We start from the raw sequence: 18791 nt of genomic DNA on the forward strand, positions 1-18791 counted from the left end.
CTGTCACCTACATAAGAAATCTCAATAATTTTGGCCTTTCTTCTCTCTAGTATCTCACACATCTCTTTGAAAAACAAACTCATTCACCTTCCAAAGCATCTTCTGTATTTTTTCCTTTTATAAACCCACTGCCACTGGCTTCGTTCACCTCCGTACAGCTTCTCATTTATACACTGCAATACTCTCATCGTTTCCAAAACACACCTCCAACAACAACTTCAACCGGCTTCTGAAGTTTTTTTTCCCCCTAAAATATAGATATGATCATATTATAACGCTACTCTAAAAAGCGAACCATTTCAGTGGTTTCTCAAGGCCTACCGAATATAATCCATACTTCTAGCATGGTATTTATTAGCCTGTGAAGTTTGGGGTACAAGATAGCTAAATTCAAATGTAATAGGCATCCAATAAACATTACTTGAAAGAATAATTGAGAAGAGGCAAAATAGAAACAACCGAATAAGATGTTTTTACACACTCTGGCCTTAACTTTCTTGGTTGCTACAAAGGAAAGGGAGTGGATTCTCTTAGAAAGAATGGAAGTGGGCTAAATTTAGCGTAGGGGATGGTAGAGTTAGGGAAGGTGTCTTCTGGTACTTGATCTAAGACTTGATAAATTATCCAAAAGGGAAATGATATAAGAACACATTGGACAACTGTTACTTGTTTTATTTTGTTTTGTTTCAGAGATTGTTTGTTTGTATCTTGTTCCTTCTTGAAGACACCATGCATTCCCATATTTAGCCTTTTTGTGGTGCTGATTCTGTTGCCTGGAATGCTTTTCTCTTCCATTTTCTATGTAATGAGTTTTTTCTTATCCTCCCACTTTTTTTTAAATATTAAAACTTCAAAGTGTCCTTACCACTTAAAAACACCTCCATGTGGGTGTTCATAACAGCTTTATTCATATTGCCAAAGCTTGTAAGCAATTGAGGTTTCCTTCAGTAGACTAATGGATAAAGAAACTATCCTCATCCATGGGACACCTGGGTGGCTCAGTGGTTGAGCATCTGCTTTTGGCTCAGGCCCTGATCCCGGAGTCCCAGGATCGAGTCCCCCGTTGGGCTCCTTGCAGGGAGCCTGCTCCTCCCTCTGTCTATGTCTCTGCCTCTCCCTCTCTCTCTGTGTCTCTCATGAATAAATAAATAAACTCTTTATATATATAAAAAAGAAACTGTCCTCATCCAGACAATGAAATATTGTTTAGCACTAAAAAGATATGAGCTATCAAGCCGAGAGAAGACATAGGAACTTTAAATACAGATGACTAAGTGAAAAAGCCAATATGAAAAGGCTATTCTGTGTAGGATTCCAGCTATATGACATTGTGGGGAAAAAAATAAAAACTATGGAGACAGTAAAAAGATCTGTGGGGGTCAAGGTGAGGGAGGGGACATGAAAAGGCAGACCACAGACTGCTTTTAGAGCAGTGAAAATACCCTGTGATGATGCCCACATGTCATTACTCATTTTCCCAAACCCTAAGGATGTAAAATACCAAGAATAGTATTGTGGTAAGAGTGAATCTGAAAGTAACCTATAGACTTTGGGTGATTATGATGTAGGTTCATTGTTTCTTTAAAAAAAAAAAGTCACATTCTGGTGAAGTTGCTAGGCATGTGTAGGAATATGGAGTGTATGGCAAATCTCTGTACCTTCCTTTCAGTTTTACTATAAATCTACAACTGCTCTAAAAAAAATCTCAAGTGGAAAAAAAAAAACAGTATTTACATTAAGTTTTCACCTCCTTTATAATAAATTTGTCAAACTATCACATTTCCTGCTTTCGAAGGCTTCCAGTCTTTGAATGTCACTAGAGCCCAATGCCTTGCAATCCCCTACAATGCCCTACAGACTCAGCCCTCCCCTCACTGCCTGTGGTCTTCCTGACCTCTTGTCTTTTGTTTACCCTGTGCCCCTCTTGCTCCACCCACACAGGGTTGACTCCCTGAGATCTTTGCACATGCACCTCTTACTCCCATTTCTGGGCTTCCTCATGTGGGTTTCTTGTCTTGGAACTACCATTCAATAGATATCAGATGATACTATATGCCTTCTTCCCTCTTCTCCATGAAGTTTCTGCTAAACATGATCTCATTAATGAGGTCTTCTTGGATTTCTCATTTAAAGGGCACTCATTCATCCACCCAGCACTCAACAGGTACCCTTCCTTGTCTTCCTTACCTACTATATTTCCCCCATAATAATTATCACTAGTTTATATACTATGAATTTTTTAATTTACTATTTATTATAATATAAAACTCACTATTTTACCCCTACTGTGAGGATTCAATAAATAATTGTTGGATGAACAAATGAAGCATACTTTCTTGCACTCATCATCATTGGGTAATTACCCTTAACTATTTATTTTTCATATCTTATTATAATACTAAGGCATGTCGATTGAAGAACATTTCAAAAAAGTGGGAAACTAACGTTTTGGTTTATATATTCTTTTAGCCATGTAGTCATCTATAAATGTAGACTTCATAAAATTAGTAATATATTACAAATAGTATTTCATTAGCCTACTTTAACTGAATATACCATAAGTATTCGTCAATTAATTAAACTTTCTACAGCTTCACTTGACTCTCTGGTACACTACTGTTTGCTTTATACCAATTGAGTACGTGATCTAATCCGAAGTGACTTGAGCAGGAACACTGGAGGATGTTTATCTATGGTACTTTAGTCAATTATTTAAAAGTAAAAGTGGTTAATTAGTCTCAGAGATAGACTCGGTTGTCAATAAGTACATTGCATCTTATTGTTAAACACTGTCTTTGAATTAACCAGTTAATGAAACTAGATAGTCAAAAAATGAGACATTTGCCAGTGGACCAACAAATCACGATCCAAAGAGCCTCATCCATAGGAAGATTGTCAATGAGAACTTAAAGAGGGCTCAAGTTCATTTAGTCATGTTGCAATTGACCTTGACACTGTTCAATGTTGTCAGTTTATTAAAAGTGTAAGGTAGCTTTGCCTTCTTATGAGACTGTAGGGTTTGAATTTTAAAAAGGCCTCTGTAACCATTGTTTTAGAGATTAATACCTCTGTCTGATGCTAGGGCAAATAATTGATTCTATTTCAGTTCTTGCATAAAGTAGTATCAGTTAAGTTTTCAAAAACTTTTCTAGACTACACAAAGGGTAAAAATTGATTTTTTTATTATTTTGTGTGATAGCATTTATTTCTGTAAAATTTGAAGATCAATCTAGAGGAGACAAAACATTAACTTTTTTTTTTTTTAAGAAGCCTCACAAATCTATTTTTTCTAGTATATAACAGTTCAGTAGATAATTTGAAACTGATTCATCTGTTATACCATCTGTCAGAAATATGCTGCAGCTGTTAAATGTCCAGCAAAATTTGAACTACAAGTCTCAAAGTAATTCGCCCTTGGTACATGCAGACCAGACAATTTCCAATTTGATTTACAACGATGATTTTTACAAACGTGACTGATGTTTAGCTATACTACTTTAAAAGTTTTCTCTAAGCACAATTATTAGACCTACAAAAGAGGAAAGGAAAGAAATTTGATCTGATCTTTTTAAAGATAAAAGCATTGAATTTATGCACGTCATAAGCTATTATACTGTGTTTAATATTTTTCAAAGTTTATGAAGAATACCCACTATGTGCTCTGTATTCAACATGTGGAAAATGTAAACAAGTCCCCTTCCTTTCAGAAGACACCAGCATGTAGCAAGGAGATAAAAATACTAAACAAATACTTATCACAATAGATTTGCAATGATATAGGATGAGAGTGTTATATCAGAAATACCAAAAGTTTTATGTTCCCTTGAAAACAAAACAAAAAATAAAGGAACTAACCCAGATAAGTCAATAGCTTCAACTCATAAAATCCATTTGCTGGAGCTAAGGTGTTTTAAAACTTCTGAGGGTATACACTGATGATGTGGCCAAACCCTGTATATAATTCAGGGGTTCCAAACCACAAGCCGTTTTAGGTTGATAAAGACAGAACGATGATCTTTCTTAGGCAAGATACAGTGAGAAAGATCTGTGCATAACATCATGGTGTGAAGCCAACTCTCTCTGCAATGTTTAAAATGGAAAAATGCAAAAACGTCTGTTAGCTAGATAAAGTGAATACATTTCAATGGCTGAAACTAGGCACTATTTTGCCTCGCTCACTTTTAGATATATTTATTACTTATCATTGTCAGTACTTTATTGATTGAGCAACTCTTGGTGTGTTGCAGGCCTGGTTTGTTGCATGTGGGCGGGGAGGCTCAGTGAGATAGACACATAAATACCTATTCTCATGGTATTTGTAGTCCCAGTCAACAAGAAAAGTAATAAACAAGTTTTTTTTTTTTTAAATAAATGATCATGGTAATTCTAGATTGTGATTGGTGCTGTGGACAAAATAAAATAGCATAATCAAATAGCAAGTAGTATCTGGAAGGTATGAAGGTAGACGTGGAATTGGTTAATTTAGATAAAGTGACCAAAATAAGAAGAAGTGTTGTTTGACTTGAGGGCACAATGAAGTAGAGCCAGCCTTCTTTAGATATGGTAAAGAGAATTTCAGCCAGGAGACAGAGAGGCCAGAAAGAACCTTGAGATGAGTATTTCTGGAACAGAGAAAAAAGTGAAACTAAGTTAGTTTTGACCCAGAGGAGAAGAGCAAAATAAAGCCACACCAGAGATCCCTTAGGGCCAGACCATCACAGGCTTTAGTGGACTTCGGGTTTTGTACTAAATGTGACAGGAAACCAGGACGCCTGGCTGGCTCAGCCATTGAGCATCTGCCTTCGGCCCAGGGCATGATCCTGGAGTCCCAGGATCGAGTCCCCCTGGAGTCCCAGGATCGAGTCCCGCATCGTGCTCCCTGGATGGGGCCTGCTTCTCCCTCTGCCTATGTTTCTGCCTCTGTCTCTGTGTCTCTCATAAATAAATAAATAAATAAATAAATAAATAAATAAATAAATAAATAAAATATCTATAAAATATTTTTAAAAATGTGAGAGGAAACCATTGGGAGGTTGTCAGGGCATGGCAGATTCTGATCTCCATTTTTAAAAGATCCACCTGGCAACTATGAAGAAGATAGAGTTTAGGAATTAAAGGTTGAAGCAAGAAATAAGTCCCTAATAAATATTTATGACATGGATAAATGGAATAAATTTGATGTACATTGTGAACGTATATTTATTTAGTGTAGGCCTGTTGATTGAGTGGATGATTGCATGTGGCTTTCTTTGAAAACACCTATTTAAACCTGCAGAAACCACTTTCTTTTAGTTGGAAGATACTGGTCTGACCTGGACAGAAGATGCTGAAATTACCTTATCATCTAGGGCGTTACATTAAGAAATTCCTGGGATCCAAATGAGAGATGATGAGGAAAATCTGGCTATTTCAATATGATTCGGATATCTGCCTAGCTCAGGCATAAATTCCTTGGAACATACACAGATTTCATCTGAAGTGAGTCTAGAGGTGGTGTGTCCTTGAAATGCAGACCTCAAAAGCGTAAGCCTGGCAATTAGGCCCAGCTGGGTTTTTGGCTCACTACATCATTCTTTAGCCATGAGCTCTCAAGCTTCCTCACCTATAAAATGGAAATGATACCAATTTCAAAAGTTTATTCTGATAACTCAGTGAGATAGCGATCTCAAAATATATAATGTGTTGCCTATCACCTCAGCACTCAGTGAATGATTACTATTGCTATTCGTTATTTACTAGTTTTGGTATAATGGTCTCTACCTTATGCCACTCATGGTCATCCAAGTTGTAAAAAATGGGATGGAAGACCAGAGAACTGCCTCATTCAGCCAAAGGTACTAGAATGCATATGGCAGCACATTGGGCTTTATCAGGTGAAATGGAAAATGAACAAAAAGTGAACGGAGTCACCTCCATCAGGGAGTACACAAGAGGGATTGGATCCAGTGTGAAAAAAAGGGGAGAAAGATGCATTTCTTTTGTTGTCACTTGCTGATTATCACTGCATAGCAGAAATGCACACTTAGCTGACTTAAGTTCAGTTTGATTATCTTTAGCTTTCCCCTGAATTAGCACTCGATGGCAAACGAATTATATGAGGGTCCATATATGGCAAACGAATTATATGAGGGACCACGGTCCCTCATAGTCCTTTCGTGGGGCAGGTCAACAAACCAAATCAATTCTTCCACAGATTGTATGGAAAAACAATTCTCAATCGCATAAAGTATTTTACCAGTGATGTAACACTCAGGCATTCTTGTGCTCTTTTCTTTGCAAAGTAATCTAATTTTGCCAGGTAGATGATAATACAAATAATAAAATATTTCTTTATAAAACAAAATATACAACAGTGAGTCAGTATTTGTATGGAGATTCCCATAATAGATTATTGAGTAAAATAGTATGCTACCAACTAGATTTTAAATGTTCCTGTTTATATTTATGTATCTGTGATATTAAACGTGGTGTGTGTGGGGGTATATCTGTGAAGACCAGTAACAGTGATTACTTCTTTTTTTTTTTTTTTTAACAGTGATTACTTCTATGGATTATGAGAATCTTTGCTTTCTCTGTATAGTGTGGAATTTTATAGGATTAGGAAAATAACAGATCTTATTTCCCGTGACAAAGAGTGGGCCAAAGAAGCTTCAGTGGGAGGGACACAAAGCAGTGCATGAACTGTTAAAAAAAAAAGAAAAAAGAAAAAAGAAAAGGGGGGGGAGAAAATATGATTTAAACAAAGAAATATTAAACAAGGGATGAGTTAGAGTCAATGTTGTTTTTGCCCAAAGGAAGAGCAAAGGTTTTCTAGTATAATCCTATGACACAGATTTTTAAACTATTACTTATTTTCTATTGCTATGATTTGAAAATCATAGAACAACTGATTCAAAACTGGGAAAGAACTCTTGAAATAATGGAAAAACTGAGGAGACTGTGGGTAAGATAAAATTAAATTAAGTCATTCAAATTCATTGCTAGAGATAAAATCTAGATCTTTTGTCTGTGCGGAGCACGTTCTCTCTTCCAGGCAAATATTAGGGAAACCTCAACCTAATAATATCATTGAAAGGCACAACTATCCCAAGAAAATATTTAGTAGACAGCATTATGTTAAAAAACAGTGGACCTCAACTATGTAAACAAAATTGGTTTTTAAAAATATGCTGATAGAGAATGTTGTATTTCCATTTCCCGGACTTTCCGTATGTTTTTAAGAAGTAACACCATATTTGAATATTGTATAATATAAATTGTTAAAGTTAGACAAAATTTAGCCTCCAGATATGATGACACCCTTTCTATAAAGAGAAGTGATGGGGGTATGAGATTTGCACAGATGACATATGGAAGGATCTAAGTTTGTTTTTGCTTTTTAACAGAATGCTAAAGTTAGCAAAATTCTGAGGTGAAAAACATAGTGCCTGTTCAAGTAATGCATGCTGATGAGAGACAAAGCACCATGTTTTTGAGTGCATTGAAACAAAATATTTCTGTAATCAGCTGCCCAGATTTATAGGAAATAAAAATAGTGTGCCTGCCACAGCTGTAAAGAAACATTGTGAGGTTATTGTTTCTTTCCTCTCTTCCTTTTTTTTCTTCTTTCTCCTTTTCTTTCTTTATCGAAGAGGAAATGAGAAGAAGAAGTCACAATCTTGGGAGTAAAGCATCTGACACCTATAGATGTGTTAGACCCCATGCAAGTCTTCCTTAGGTCAGAGTGAGGGAAGTGATGCTACTTAGAGCTCACGAAGACCTGAAGGTGGTAGACTGACCTTGGTGATGACTCAGGAAGCACTTGAGTCAAGGCTACAGTCTCCTTTTCCTTCAAACCCTGAAACTACCCGTTAGGCTAGACTGGAAATAGTGCTTTGTTTGTTCAAGGGCTTTCCCCCACTGTCTTTGAAGCAACGTGGCCAACAGCACACTGTCTAGGAAGTCAGGCAAATGGCACCAGGGGATGACATAGTGAGCAGTAGGATGGACACGGTAACCTTGAGGTGGATTCCCAGGTAGCGGCATACTCAGGCTGGTGAATAAAATAATTGGCAATAGTCAGGCATGCGGGTAAGTAGACAGAGCATAAGGAAATTTCAGAGCAGGAGGCGAGATGCTCCTGAGCACTAAAATGGGACTCAGGACCTGGAAATGAATACAACAGAGAGCCAGAGCCTCTCTGGGAGGAACTGAGAGTCTACAGCATGGCCAGAGAGGGTAAAAATCACAATGACCCAGCTTGTAGTTCAAGATAGTCGGGGCCATAAGGAGCAAGGCAGGGGCCTATTGATTAGAAAGAGAGGAGGTCAGAGGGAGCTCTGGCCTCTTAAATTTGTCCTTACTATGGAGAGGAGGTTATAAAACCTGAGGCAGGGTAAACATGCAGGTAGATGTAATGTAGCTCCAGCTTCAGAAGTTAGGAATTGAAGGCACAGGACATAAAGAGGCCATTAAGGGGTGTATTCCTCTGAGAATGTGCCTTTCACGGTGGCTTTTTAAAGAAAAGCGTGAATGAGGATGTTGCTAGAATTGCTGTCCTGAGAATGCTGGTTCTGGAGTTCTTTGTTGTCCTTGTTTTCTGCTTATCAGGCTTATGTTTCCAAATGTGAGACATAAAACGTATATTTCGAGCACTCTAATTTTAAAAGATGCTGTGTGGTGAGACTCCTCCAACATCATTTTCAACCAGAGACGCATTTGAAGGCCATCTTTCATGTCCACTGCATGCATCCTAAAGTTCTTTGAGCTTGTCCACCCCTCTTGCCCGTATCCTTTTGCCAAAAGAGACCCCTCCCAGCCAGGCTCTCTGAGGTGAAGGGCAACCGGCCTGTCATCTTTGTTTGTCAATGATCGCCTCTGTTCCAGCTTGAATTAGTACATAATTCTTCCTGATTGACTGAAATTGTGTGAAAATAAAACTCAAGACCCATCTGCTTTTTTAGTTCTCATCCAAGATTCCCTGGAAGGGAAGTGCACTGGAGACCAAATATTTGCCGTAGCTGTGTGGCCGTAGTTTTGGAAGACATCCCAATATGGGGAAATACAATACTAAATTATTTCAGATGTTAGCAGTCTCTCTCTGTCTCTACACCTCCTCCCGGTTGTCCTCCTCCGCTTCTATAAAAACTCTAACGTGCTCCAGGGATTTGCCTAATTTACTAATATTTAATGTCTGCAGAATATTAAGACACATGTTCTAACACAACAAGCAAGCTGACTCGTTGGAATATATAATGTGTAATAACCATTATTACAGTTGGAAATAAATAAATAAATAAATAAATAAATAAATAAATAAATGGAAATAAATAAAACTGGATGGTTCATCACAGTACTCAGCGTGCAATATGTACATGCACAGCATGCTGCTCTAACCATCCTGGGATATTTGATACCCATTGTGGCCTCCATGATTTTCCTTGAGCTCTTTCCTCTTTTAGAATGTTCTCAACTCTCTTTCCACCTGTCTATATTCCTTCAATTCTTAAGGTCATATTCATTATTTATATGTTCCCTGATACTATTTGTTATACTAGACCAGAGGTTGGAAGGGTTTTTTTTTTTTTTTTTCTTATGTAAAAGGTCAGATAGTAAATATTTTAGCTTTGGAGGTTATATGGCCTCTCTTTGTGACATTCTGCTGCGAATTTGAAAACAAATAAAACTAAATTTACAAAAGTGAGCTGGGCCTGTAGAACATAGTTTGTGAACTCCTGTACTTGACAATGCTAGGAGTTTTAAAAGCTTGGGAGAAAGTTAGCTAATGTGCTCATATTTTGAGTGACTCATCTGTAGAAAGGGGGTTGAGACATCCTCAAGGTAGTGCATTTATGATGGAGCCAACAGTAACGAGCAACTCACTAAACAAAGCCCTGTATTTTAAATTTATTTGTTGCTTTCAGTACTTGATTATATTTTATTCATCACTGAATCATGGACTGTTTGAGATTATCCTCTTGGTTCAGGTTTAATTATTTTATATGGGTTTATATATTATTGGACTCAGGAGGAAATGGGTTATTTTTTAATTATTATTGCCCAAAGTAGCTAGAACAGTACGAGGCATAGAGTAAGATCTCAATAAATATTTGTGATTAAAGTCTTCCAGGAGAACATACAGCACATGTACCATTTTTCTTACTTAAATATGTGGCTATAGGTTATATCTCAATTTAGAAGGATGTGAGATAGCCAAAGTTTAAATTCTGATAATTTTGTAGCCACCTTAAAAAAAAAAAACAAACACTCAAATAATCTCTTATATGCTCTTAGCTTACTTGCCTGACCTCAGTTTTATTCTAATTTTGTTATTTGTTATTCTGATTTATATGATTTTCTTAATTAGTGAAAAATTTCAAATTCAGTATGAAGATGATCCATTTGTGGAAGTACAAAGTGTTCAAATGTAATAAGGGTAAACTATGTTCAGGATTTATAAATGCTATATATTTAAGTTCTAAATTTAAACTAGCTAATGGATCATTAATCAATTATTCATCAACGCCATTTTAATTACTTTCAATGTAACACTATATATGCATTGAATGTTCAATTTTGGAAAATGAGCCATTCATTGTGGGGTATAAGCCAGCCCTAGTAAATGTTTCTGCTCACATGATCTTATTGATTTCTTTCTTTTTTAAAGATTTTATTTATTTATTCATGAGAGACACACAGAGAGGCAGAGACACAGGCAAAGGGAGAAGCAGATTCCCTGTGGGGAGCTGGATGTGGGACTCAATCCCAGGACCCCAGGATCACCACCTGAGCCAAAGGCACTCAATCACTTAGGTGCCCTGATGTTAGAAATCAATAAGCTCACCTCATTTCCTTCAGATTACTACTCAGATATCACCTAATGCAAGAGAATTTCCTTGACAAAGGAGCAAAACACAGCCCCTCCCAATCTCTACTGTACCCCCCAACCACCTGCCCCTTCTTCCATATTTAATGCATCTGTAGTATTTATCACCACATCATACATTAATTTTTTGCTTTCATCTGTTTGTTTTTGTTTTAGTTTGTAGTTCCCACTAAAACATAAATTCCATGACAGGTACGTTGTCAGTATCATCTACTGTATTTGCTGTGCCTGCACAGCATGGGTGCTGGGTGTATATTTGAATGAAGAGACAAAAGGGAATGCATATTAGCACATTCCTAATAAAATGGGGAATTTGGGGGATCCCTGGGTGGCGCAGCGGTTTGGCGCCTGCCTTTGGCCCAGGGCGCGATCCTGGAGACCCGGGATCGAATCCCACGTCGGGCTCCCGGTGCATGGAGCCTGCTTCTCCCTCTGCCTGTGTCTCTGCCTCTCTCTCTCTCTCTGTGTGTGACTATCATAAATAAATAAAAATTAAAAAAAAATGGGGAATTTGGAAGTAATGATTACTCCAAGCAAACATGGAACTTTCATCAAAAGATTATGAAAAGTTAGATTCAAAGAGTCAGCACTTGAGAAATCAAGGTTTTATATTTGCGATCATTGGCAGCTAACCTGAATAGCAAATTTTTAAACAATTAAGACAAAATCCTTCACTGTAGATTCTCACTTTGTGAATTGATACCTTAAAAATAAATTTTATGTTCATTTTTTCATCCTTTAACATTTAGCTTTCTGGGGAATATATTCATACACATATACCATATTTCCCAGAGGTACTTGTGTTATAACTAAGAAAAATAAGAAATCTAACTATATTTTACAAGGATGGATATGTTCATTTTTAACTCCAGATTTGTATACACTTGAGTGGTGAGATAATGAATAATAATTCGTTTCCCCAGTATCACTGGGGACTTCACTCCACTTGAATGACTTTTCAAGAAAACTAGTTCATTCCTTCTGTTGCTTAAGTTTTCTTCTGCTTATATACACCTGAAGTAGAAAGTGTTCTAGAATATGTAGTGTAACTCTCTGTCTTATTAAACAGCACTGAGCATGTGTAAACATTTGTTGTGGATTGAAGACGACCTCTCTAACAATTAGGGGGTGTATGTGTCATCTCGTAATTCAACATTATGTTTTGGGACTCTGCAGTTGTCAGGTTTAGTTGGTTCTTTTTCTCATTCATTCATTCACTCACTCATTCTACAAAGGTTTTTATTTATTTTTATTTATTTATTTATTTATTTTTTCTACAAAGGTTTTTAGAGTGTATGCTGAGTGCCAGGTGTGGTCTTAATGAGACTAAGCATTAAGCAGACTATCCAAAAACTTGATTCCCGTAGAGCATCCAGCCTAGTGGGAGAAAAAGGAAACCAAACAAGTGAAAACCTACACGAGTGAGAACCTACATGCCAGGTGGTTCTGGGTGCTCTGAAGGAAAAGAATGCCAGAAGTGGATACCGAGGGTGATAGTAGCAGCATGCTCATTTCGCTGGGCAGACTAGAGAAGCCAGTCTGCAGCAGTGAAAGGTGACATTGAGCGGAGACCAGAGGGAAGAGCCTTGTGGTAGCTGGAAGAGTAATGGTGAGGGCCATGGCAAGAGTTGGCTTGTTGTTGCAATAAGAGGAAGAGGGCCCTAGAGGTGGACAGCAATGGACAAGGGTGCCAGAGAGAGATGTGACCAGTCTGGTGGCCACTGTGGGCCACTGGAGGGCTTCAGACTTTATTCTGAGTGATTCAGAGCAGGAGCCGATGGATATTGTGAGCACAGGAGCTATTTGCCCACTTATATGTGTAATCATCCCCTGGCTACTGTGGGCAGAACAATAGAAAAACAAGGGAGGACGCAGTCTTTCCTAACAGCCATCCCTGGTGGCCACTGGGACCAGGTGACGCATGGGGGAAGGATTTGGGATATTCCAGAATGCGAACATACAAGCCCCGTTGTGGTTTCCCGGAGAGCACATGTGGACCTCAAAGAGATCCAAGAGTTGAGTCCTGGACACTTGAACCTTTAGACATTAGGAAAATGAGAGAGAGCCATCAAAGGAATTGGAGTAAGCAGTACTGAGGAAGGATGGAACACAAAAAATTAATGGCCATGGAAGAAGCCAAGTGAAGAATGCAATTGAGGGATCACCTGGTTCCCCGGGCAGTTGATTGGCTGAGTATGATGGTACCTGCTTAATTTTGCAGATGGCAGGACTCTTTCAGGGTGATGATTATTCTTGTTCTCCCTCACTGACACCTATTTCTCAGGCTTTGGTAGGATTCCTTCTAACCTTCCTTCCTCCAATCTCCAAGGTTGTTTCTAATCAACCTTTCTAATCCTCTACCCCATAATGAATAAATCCCTGAAGATTTCCAGAGGATGCCAGCTTTTCCAAAGCTTGTTAAAAGAAACACCACCTTTCCTCATGATTCTTTGAGAGCAGGTCTGCATTGAGGCCCATCAGCATAAAGCATGTTGTCATAGCAATAACTCTTAACAATCATTTGTTTAAATTGTCACATTTGAATTGTCTAAATTCTGATCATTTGCTAAATTTATCATAGATTGTTATATTTGTACGGTATTCAACAACTGTTTTAACTAAAATCCACATCATTATTTTAAGATATTTAATCTCTCTCTTTTCTTTTCTTTTCTCTTCAGAAAAATGTGATGAACCACTTGTGTCTGGACTCCCCCATGTAGCTTTCAGCAGCTCGTCTTCCATGTCTGGGAGCTATTCTCCTGGCTATGCCAAGATCAACAAGCGAGGGGGTAAGGCACTTTTTATTTCCTTTGTCAGTAAATGTGTTAAATAAGAACATGTGATATTTAAAACTGCATCTCTAAAATATATTTTCTTGTGCAATAGCTATTAGCAGACACCTCATAGATACTATACCTCTTTTATAGTCATTATAGGGGAGTGATAAAGGAAAATTTGGGTTGCAAGTAAGAGACAGTAAATTAAAGAGGAAGAATTTTTGAAGTTGTACATGATAATTCCAAATGATATAAAAATTCTGTGTTAAGGAAGTTCATAGTAGTTGGAAAATCACTTAGAAAAAAGTTACAATGAATTGATTTCAAATATGTATACAGTTAAAGAAAAAATATTCACTAATTTATTTTTTATTTTTAATACTAGATAAACAGTAACTATTGAAAATATAGGATAAAAAAAGTTATCCTTGCTAATATCTGCCCCCAGTGCCCAGAATTTAATTTTGTTATTGAGGTGTGTAAAAGATAGTTACACATTTGCAACTAAAATTTGAGTTTGGGGTTGTAGAGTTACAATATTAATTAGTAAATGATAATTTAAAAGTAGACAGTAATCCATAGAGAATAAAAGAAAAGGATTAAGGCCAGAAATTTAAGACTGTCTTGCTTCAAAGGGACACTAATATGAATAAGAATGAATGACAACTTAGGAAAGAAAAATATTTTCTTAAAAAAAAAAGAAAAATATTTTCTTGGATAAATATGGATCAACCCACAAGGACCATAATTTGTAATCAGTAAAACAGGAAATACTAAACTCACAACACGGCCAACTTAAAGAAAAAAAAAAAAAAACATAAGGAAGGAAGCAAGGCAAGGAGGAAAAGGAGAGAGAGAGAGGAAAGAAGCATAAAGAAACAAAGGTGAGTGGGTGATGGGCACTGAGGGGGGCACTTGACGGGATGAGCACTGGGTGTTATTCTGTATGTTGGTAAATTGAACACCAATAAAAAATAAATTTATTTAAAAAAAAAAAAGAAACAAAGGTGAAAAAGAAAGAGACCATGAGAAAAGCCAAAGAGGGAGATAAAAAGAAGAAAGAGGGGACGAAATTAAAAAATGACACGTGAAAAGAGAGAAAGAGATATCAGATTCAGAAAGGCCAAAAAGGAGAAGAAATAGGTAAGAAAAGGGTAGAATAATATGTACAGAAATTCACAGGTGTATGAAGACACTTTAATTAGTAAAAAGACTTGATGAAAGACAGATACACAGGCAAAAGTGGAGGAGAACAAATCTTAAAATATATATTGTTTTGATTTAAAAGTAGTATTAGTTAGCTGCTAGATTTTCACAATTTTCCTTTTTTTAAAAAAAATACAGTATGATTGGCATGTAACCTCTTAGTTTCAGGGGCACAGCATAATGATTTTATATATGTATATACCGCAAAATGATCACCATAATAAGTCTGGTTAACATGTCTCACCATGCATAATTAGAATTTTTTTGTGTGTGTGATGTGGACTCTTAAGATCTACTCTTAGCAACTTTCAAATATGTAATACAGTATTGCTAGCTATAATGGTTTACTTATAGTATAACTGGAAATTGAGAACTTTTGATACTCCCACCCCCTGCCTCTGGGAACCACCAGTCTGTTGTCTGAGTCTTTGTGGCTGCTCTTTTCATTATATGAAAATAGGTTATGGTCATAACAGAGTTGGTAAGTTACTATAGGTTATCAAAACTTTTGCTTAAAGATGTCAAAGTAATGAAAATTTTAATTCATTAATTTTCTATAAGTCACTAAAAACAACAAGTAAAAAATATGTATAGGTAGAAAATCATGAAACAAGAAATTGGCCATAACCAAATAATAATTATGATGCGGGCCAGCCAAGTACTAGGAAATCTGGAACAAACTGTGTAAGAGAAAAGAAATAACATGTATGTTCCTAGATGTCAAGAAGATACAATATTCCCTAAAGGAAGTGTCCTGGCATTGAGAGATCAACTTGAATGAGAGGAAGTAGAGTCACAAAATATTATTTCCTTAGAATGTTTAATAGGGAAATATGGGGAATTTTATACCCAGAGAATCTAGGTAAGTCAGGTTACCTCAAGCATATAACCTCTTTGGGAACACAAATGACACAATGTAATCAACAATGAGATCCTTGAAGTAAAATAATAAAGAAAGAAAGAAAGAAACCCTTGGTCAAATGCCTGGTGCTACACAGTGAATCCATTTAAATATACCATAAGTAAACAATGTAGGAACTACAGTTGTAGAACAGAGTATAAATTTTATAGATGCAAGAATCTAAAAATACCAAATTGTGGGAATTAAAAGATGTACGACTTTTCCCCAGCGTTTCAGAAGAGGGGGCCACTAGACACTGTAACTTTGAATGCAAATTTATCTTGCCTTTGCTTTCTCAAGGAAACCATCTCTTGCGAAGAAACCAAAAGTTTTGTTTTTGTGTGTGTGTGTGTGTGTGTGTGTGTGTCTGTGTGTGTGTGGTTGTTCTTATTCAAGTAGTTATATTAAAGTCTTTTTTTGTCTGTTTTAAGATAGTACAAGATGCCACTTTGAATTATTTAGAGCTATTTACCTATTTATCTACTCATATATATAGAGTAACGTATCTGAAATTAAACTTGTAAAAGTTAACTTTATTTTTTAACCAGAGGGTGAGAATTGAAGAATGTCTTCACTTTCTTTATAATAGGTTTCTCAATAATTTATAGAATGTAAATGTATATTCCTACGTATTTATATACAAAGATCTATAGGTACAGTGTATTTCCAAAAAAGAAAGTTATTTCTTTTTTTAAAGAAAGCTATTTCAAAAGCAAAAGACTATAAACAAAATTTATGGTTTTCTAGTTGTTTGACTAAAAGCTTATCTCCGTTTGACTATTGATATGATACATTGTCATGCATTAGGATGAAGGTATGGTGCAGTAGTTCGCAGGGATGTAAGTTTAGATTTACACTTGCTTCTTGCCCATTTTATCAACATTGGCTGATTCGTATCAACATTCGTTATTCTGTGGCTTTAGTTACTTTTTGGCTCCCAAAGACCCCTTTTCTTATCAGTGGCATATTGTGTATATTTGCATATAACTTCCTCCCCTAATCCATCATGTCCTATCTACCTGTTTAGGACTGTCACACAACTGGTTATATCTGTACTCCTCATGCTGCACTAGTTCTGAAGGTACATGCAGGACACCCCGTGCAGGGCTAGCCTCAACCCTAGTTGATGACCTCAGTATGGGCCAAGGTAGCAAGCATCAGAGAGGAGGGTTATTTCCTTTCAAAAAAAGGAAAAAAAAAACTACATATGGTTATCTTCATAATAAACAGAACTTTATTTTTCTCTTATAAAGTTCATACGCAAATGCTCTTTGGAGAGAAGCCAGGTTGACTGAAATTCATACTAAAGTATAAATGGCTAATAATTCATGTTGATTAAGAATAGATTCTTTTGTTAGTGTAAAATATTACACACTTCAAAGGCAGATACATGCGGCAGAGAATTCCAAAGAATTTATTTTATTTTATTTTATTTTATTTTATTTTATTTTATTTTATTTTATTTTATTTATTTTATTTTATAAAACTATAATAAAAAGATATATATTATATAAGATATATATATCTTTCATATATATTTATAGACATTTATATATTTATATCTATATACCTATATAAATATATATGTTGGTGGGCATATATTTTCTTCACTATTGGCAAGAATCATGTAATGCATACACTATATAAGCGTCTGAGAGCAAGAAGATCATATACCAATAGAGAAGGATGAAATAACATAATTTAGCAATTATACAAATACGGAAAAGAACAAATTCAGTTGAGCATTATGTTGATTAACATTACTTCAAGTTTTATCATTTATTTAAATGATTTTCCTCAAATACATTTTGGAGAGATTGAGGTTTTGAAAACATAGAAAGTCAGAGTATAATGCAAATATACATTCAGATGACAGATTGACATGTATGCGAAAAAAAAATGAGTTTAGTTTTTGGGTCCCCACAGTACAAATCCATCTACTACAACCTTGATGGCAGGGGCCAGTTTATGACAAAACTGGGGGGAAATGGAAACTCCACATGTCATTGTACTATGTCCTTTGGAACCTACTATTGCTCTACGTTTTAGGTTTTTGCTTGTTTGTTTTATAAAAATACCAATCCCCTGTGATCGGTCATCTGGATCTCTCTCTCCCAGTTCTTAATTTGCTACAGGTGTCCCAGTCTTGTGTCATTCCACGTCCATAGCAATTAAATGGGTTAATCTATCTGAACATTAGCAAAGATACAAAATCTTTGAGAGCCTCATAGGAGGAAAACACTACCTTACATTTACATAGTATTTTGCAGATTACAAAATGTTGTAAATGTCCCTTGATCTTCACAACAATCTTGTTAGATAGAATGTCAAGTTAGCAATGCCAGGTCATTTCTTCTGCCAGACTTTCAACAATCCAGTTCACTCGCCTTTGTAGAAATCATCCTCTTTCTACTGCCCCAGGGGGACAGCCATTCTGTCTCCTGGTCCTCTTCTCCCTCCAGTGACCACAGATTAGAGATCTTCATGCTCGATTTTGCCAGATGAGGCGACATTGGTGCTGCACTGGAATTAGCCCAAAGAATGAACCTAAAAAGAGCTGGAAGATATAAGCCAAGTTTGATTCATGCCTCTATGGCCAGAGCAACTCAGTCATGAAAGCTCAGAGTTTCTTGAGTGATAAGGATCTTGAATACTTTTCTTTCTTTCCACCTTCTTATCACTTCCTTTTCCTCAGGAGATCCTACAATACACTCTGCTCTTCAGAGACTTCCTTTTAGATTTGCTTCCTGGATATTCCTTCCATTTTAGGAACCTGTCATCTTCTCTATTAAACCAAAGGGCAGAGAGGTGTGGTGGGGGTGGTGTTTTGAGGATATTTATCCTTTATTTCTTCCAGCAGGGAGAACAGATTGCATTTGTAAGCCACATAATTGATAATCACTTCTGGGAGGAATATGTGTATAATAGACATCTGGAAAGGCTGCTGGAACAGATCTCTTAATGTCCACACGTGTATCTTAAAAAGAACTACGGTCTTTACCTTCCCTTAAAAGACACCGCTGAAGTTAATAATTGCCGC

General features: G+C 36.5%; 1 protein-coding gene across 3 annotated transcripts in view; it reads left to right on the plus strand.

Annotated features, from left to right (window-relative positions):
• Positions 1-18791, plus strand: part of CNTNAP2 (contactin associated protein 2) — a 1976111-nt gene that overhangs the window by 561413 nt on the left and 1395907 nt on the right. For all 3 annotated transcript variants that reach the window (XM_072777573.1, XM_072777574.1, XM_072777575.1), the window contains one exon: positions 13546-13656. In XM_072777573.1, coding sequence (XP_072633674.1) covers positions 13546-13656 — 111 coding nt within the window. The remainder of the gene's footprint in view (positions 1-13545; positions 13657-18791) is intronic.

This window comes from Canis lupus, chromosome 15, assembly GCF_048164855.1.
Source record: "Canis lupus baileyi chromosome 15, mCanLup2.hap1, whole genome shotgun sequence".
NCBI lineage: Eukaryota > Metazoa > Chordata > Mammalia > Carnivora > Canidae > Canis > Canis lupus.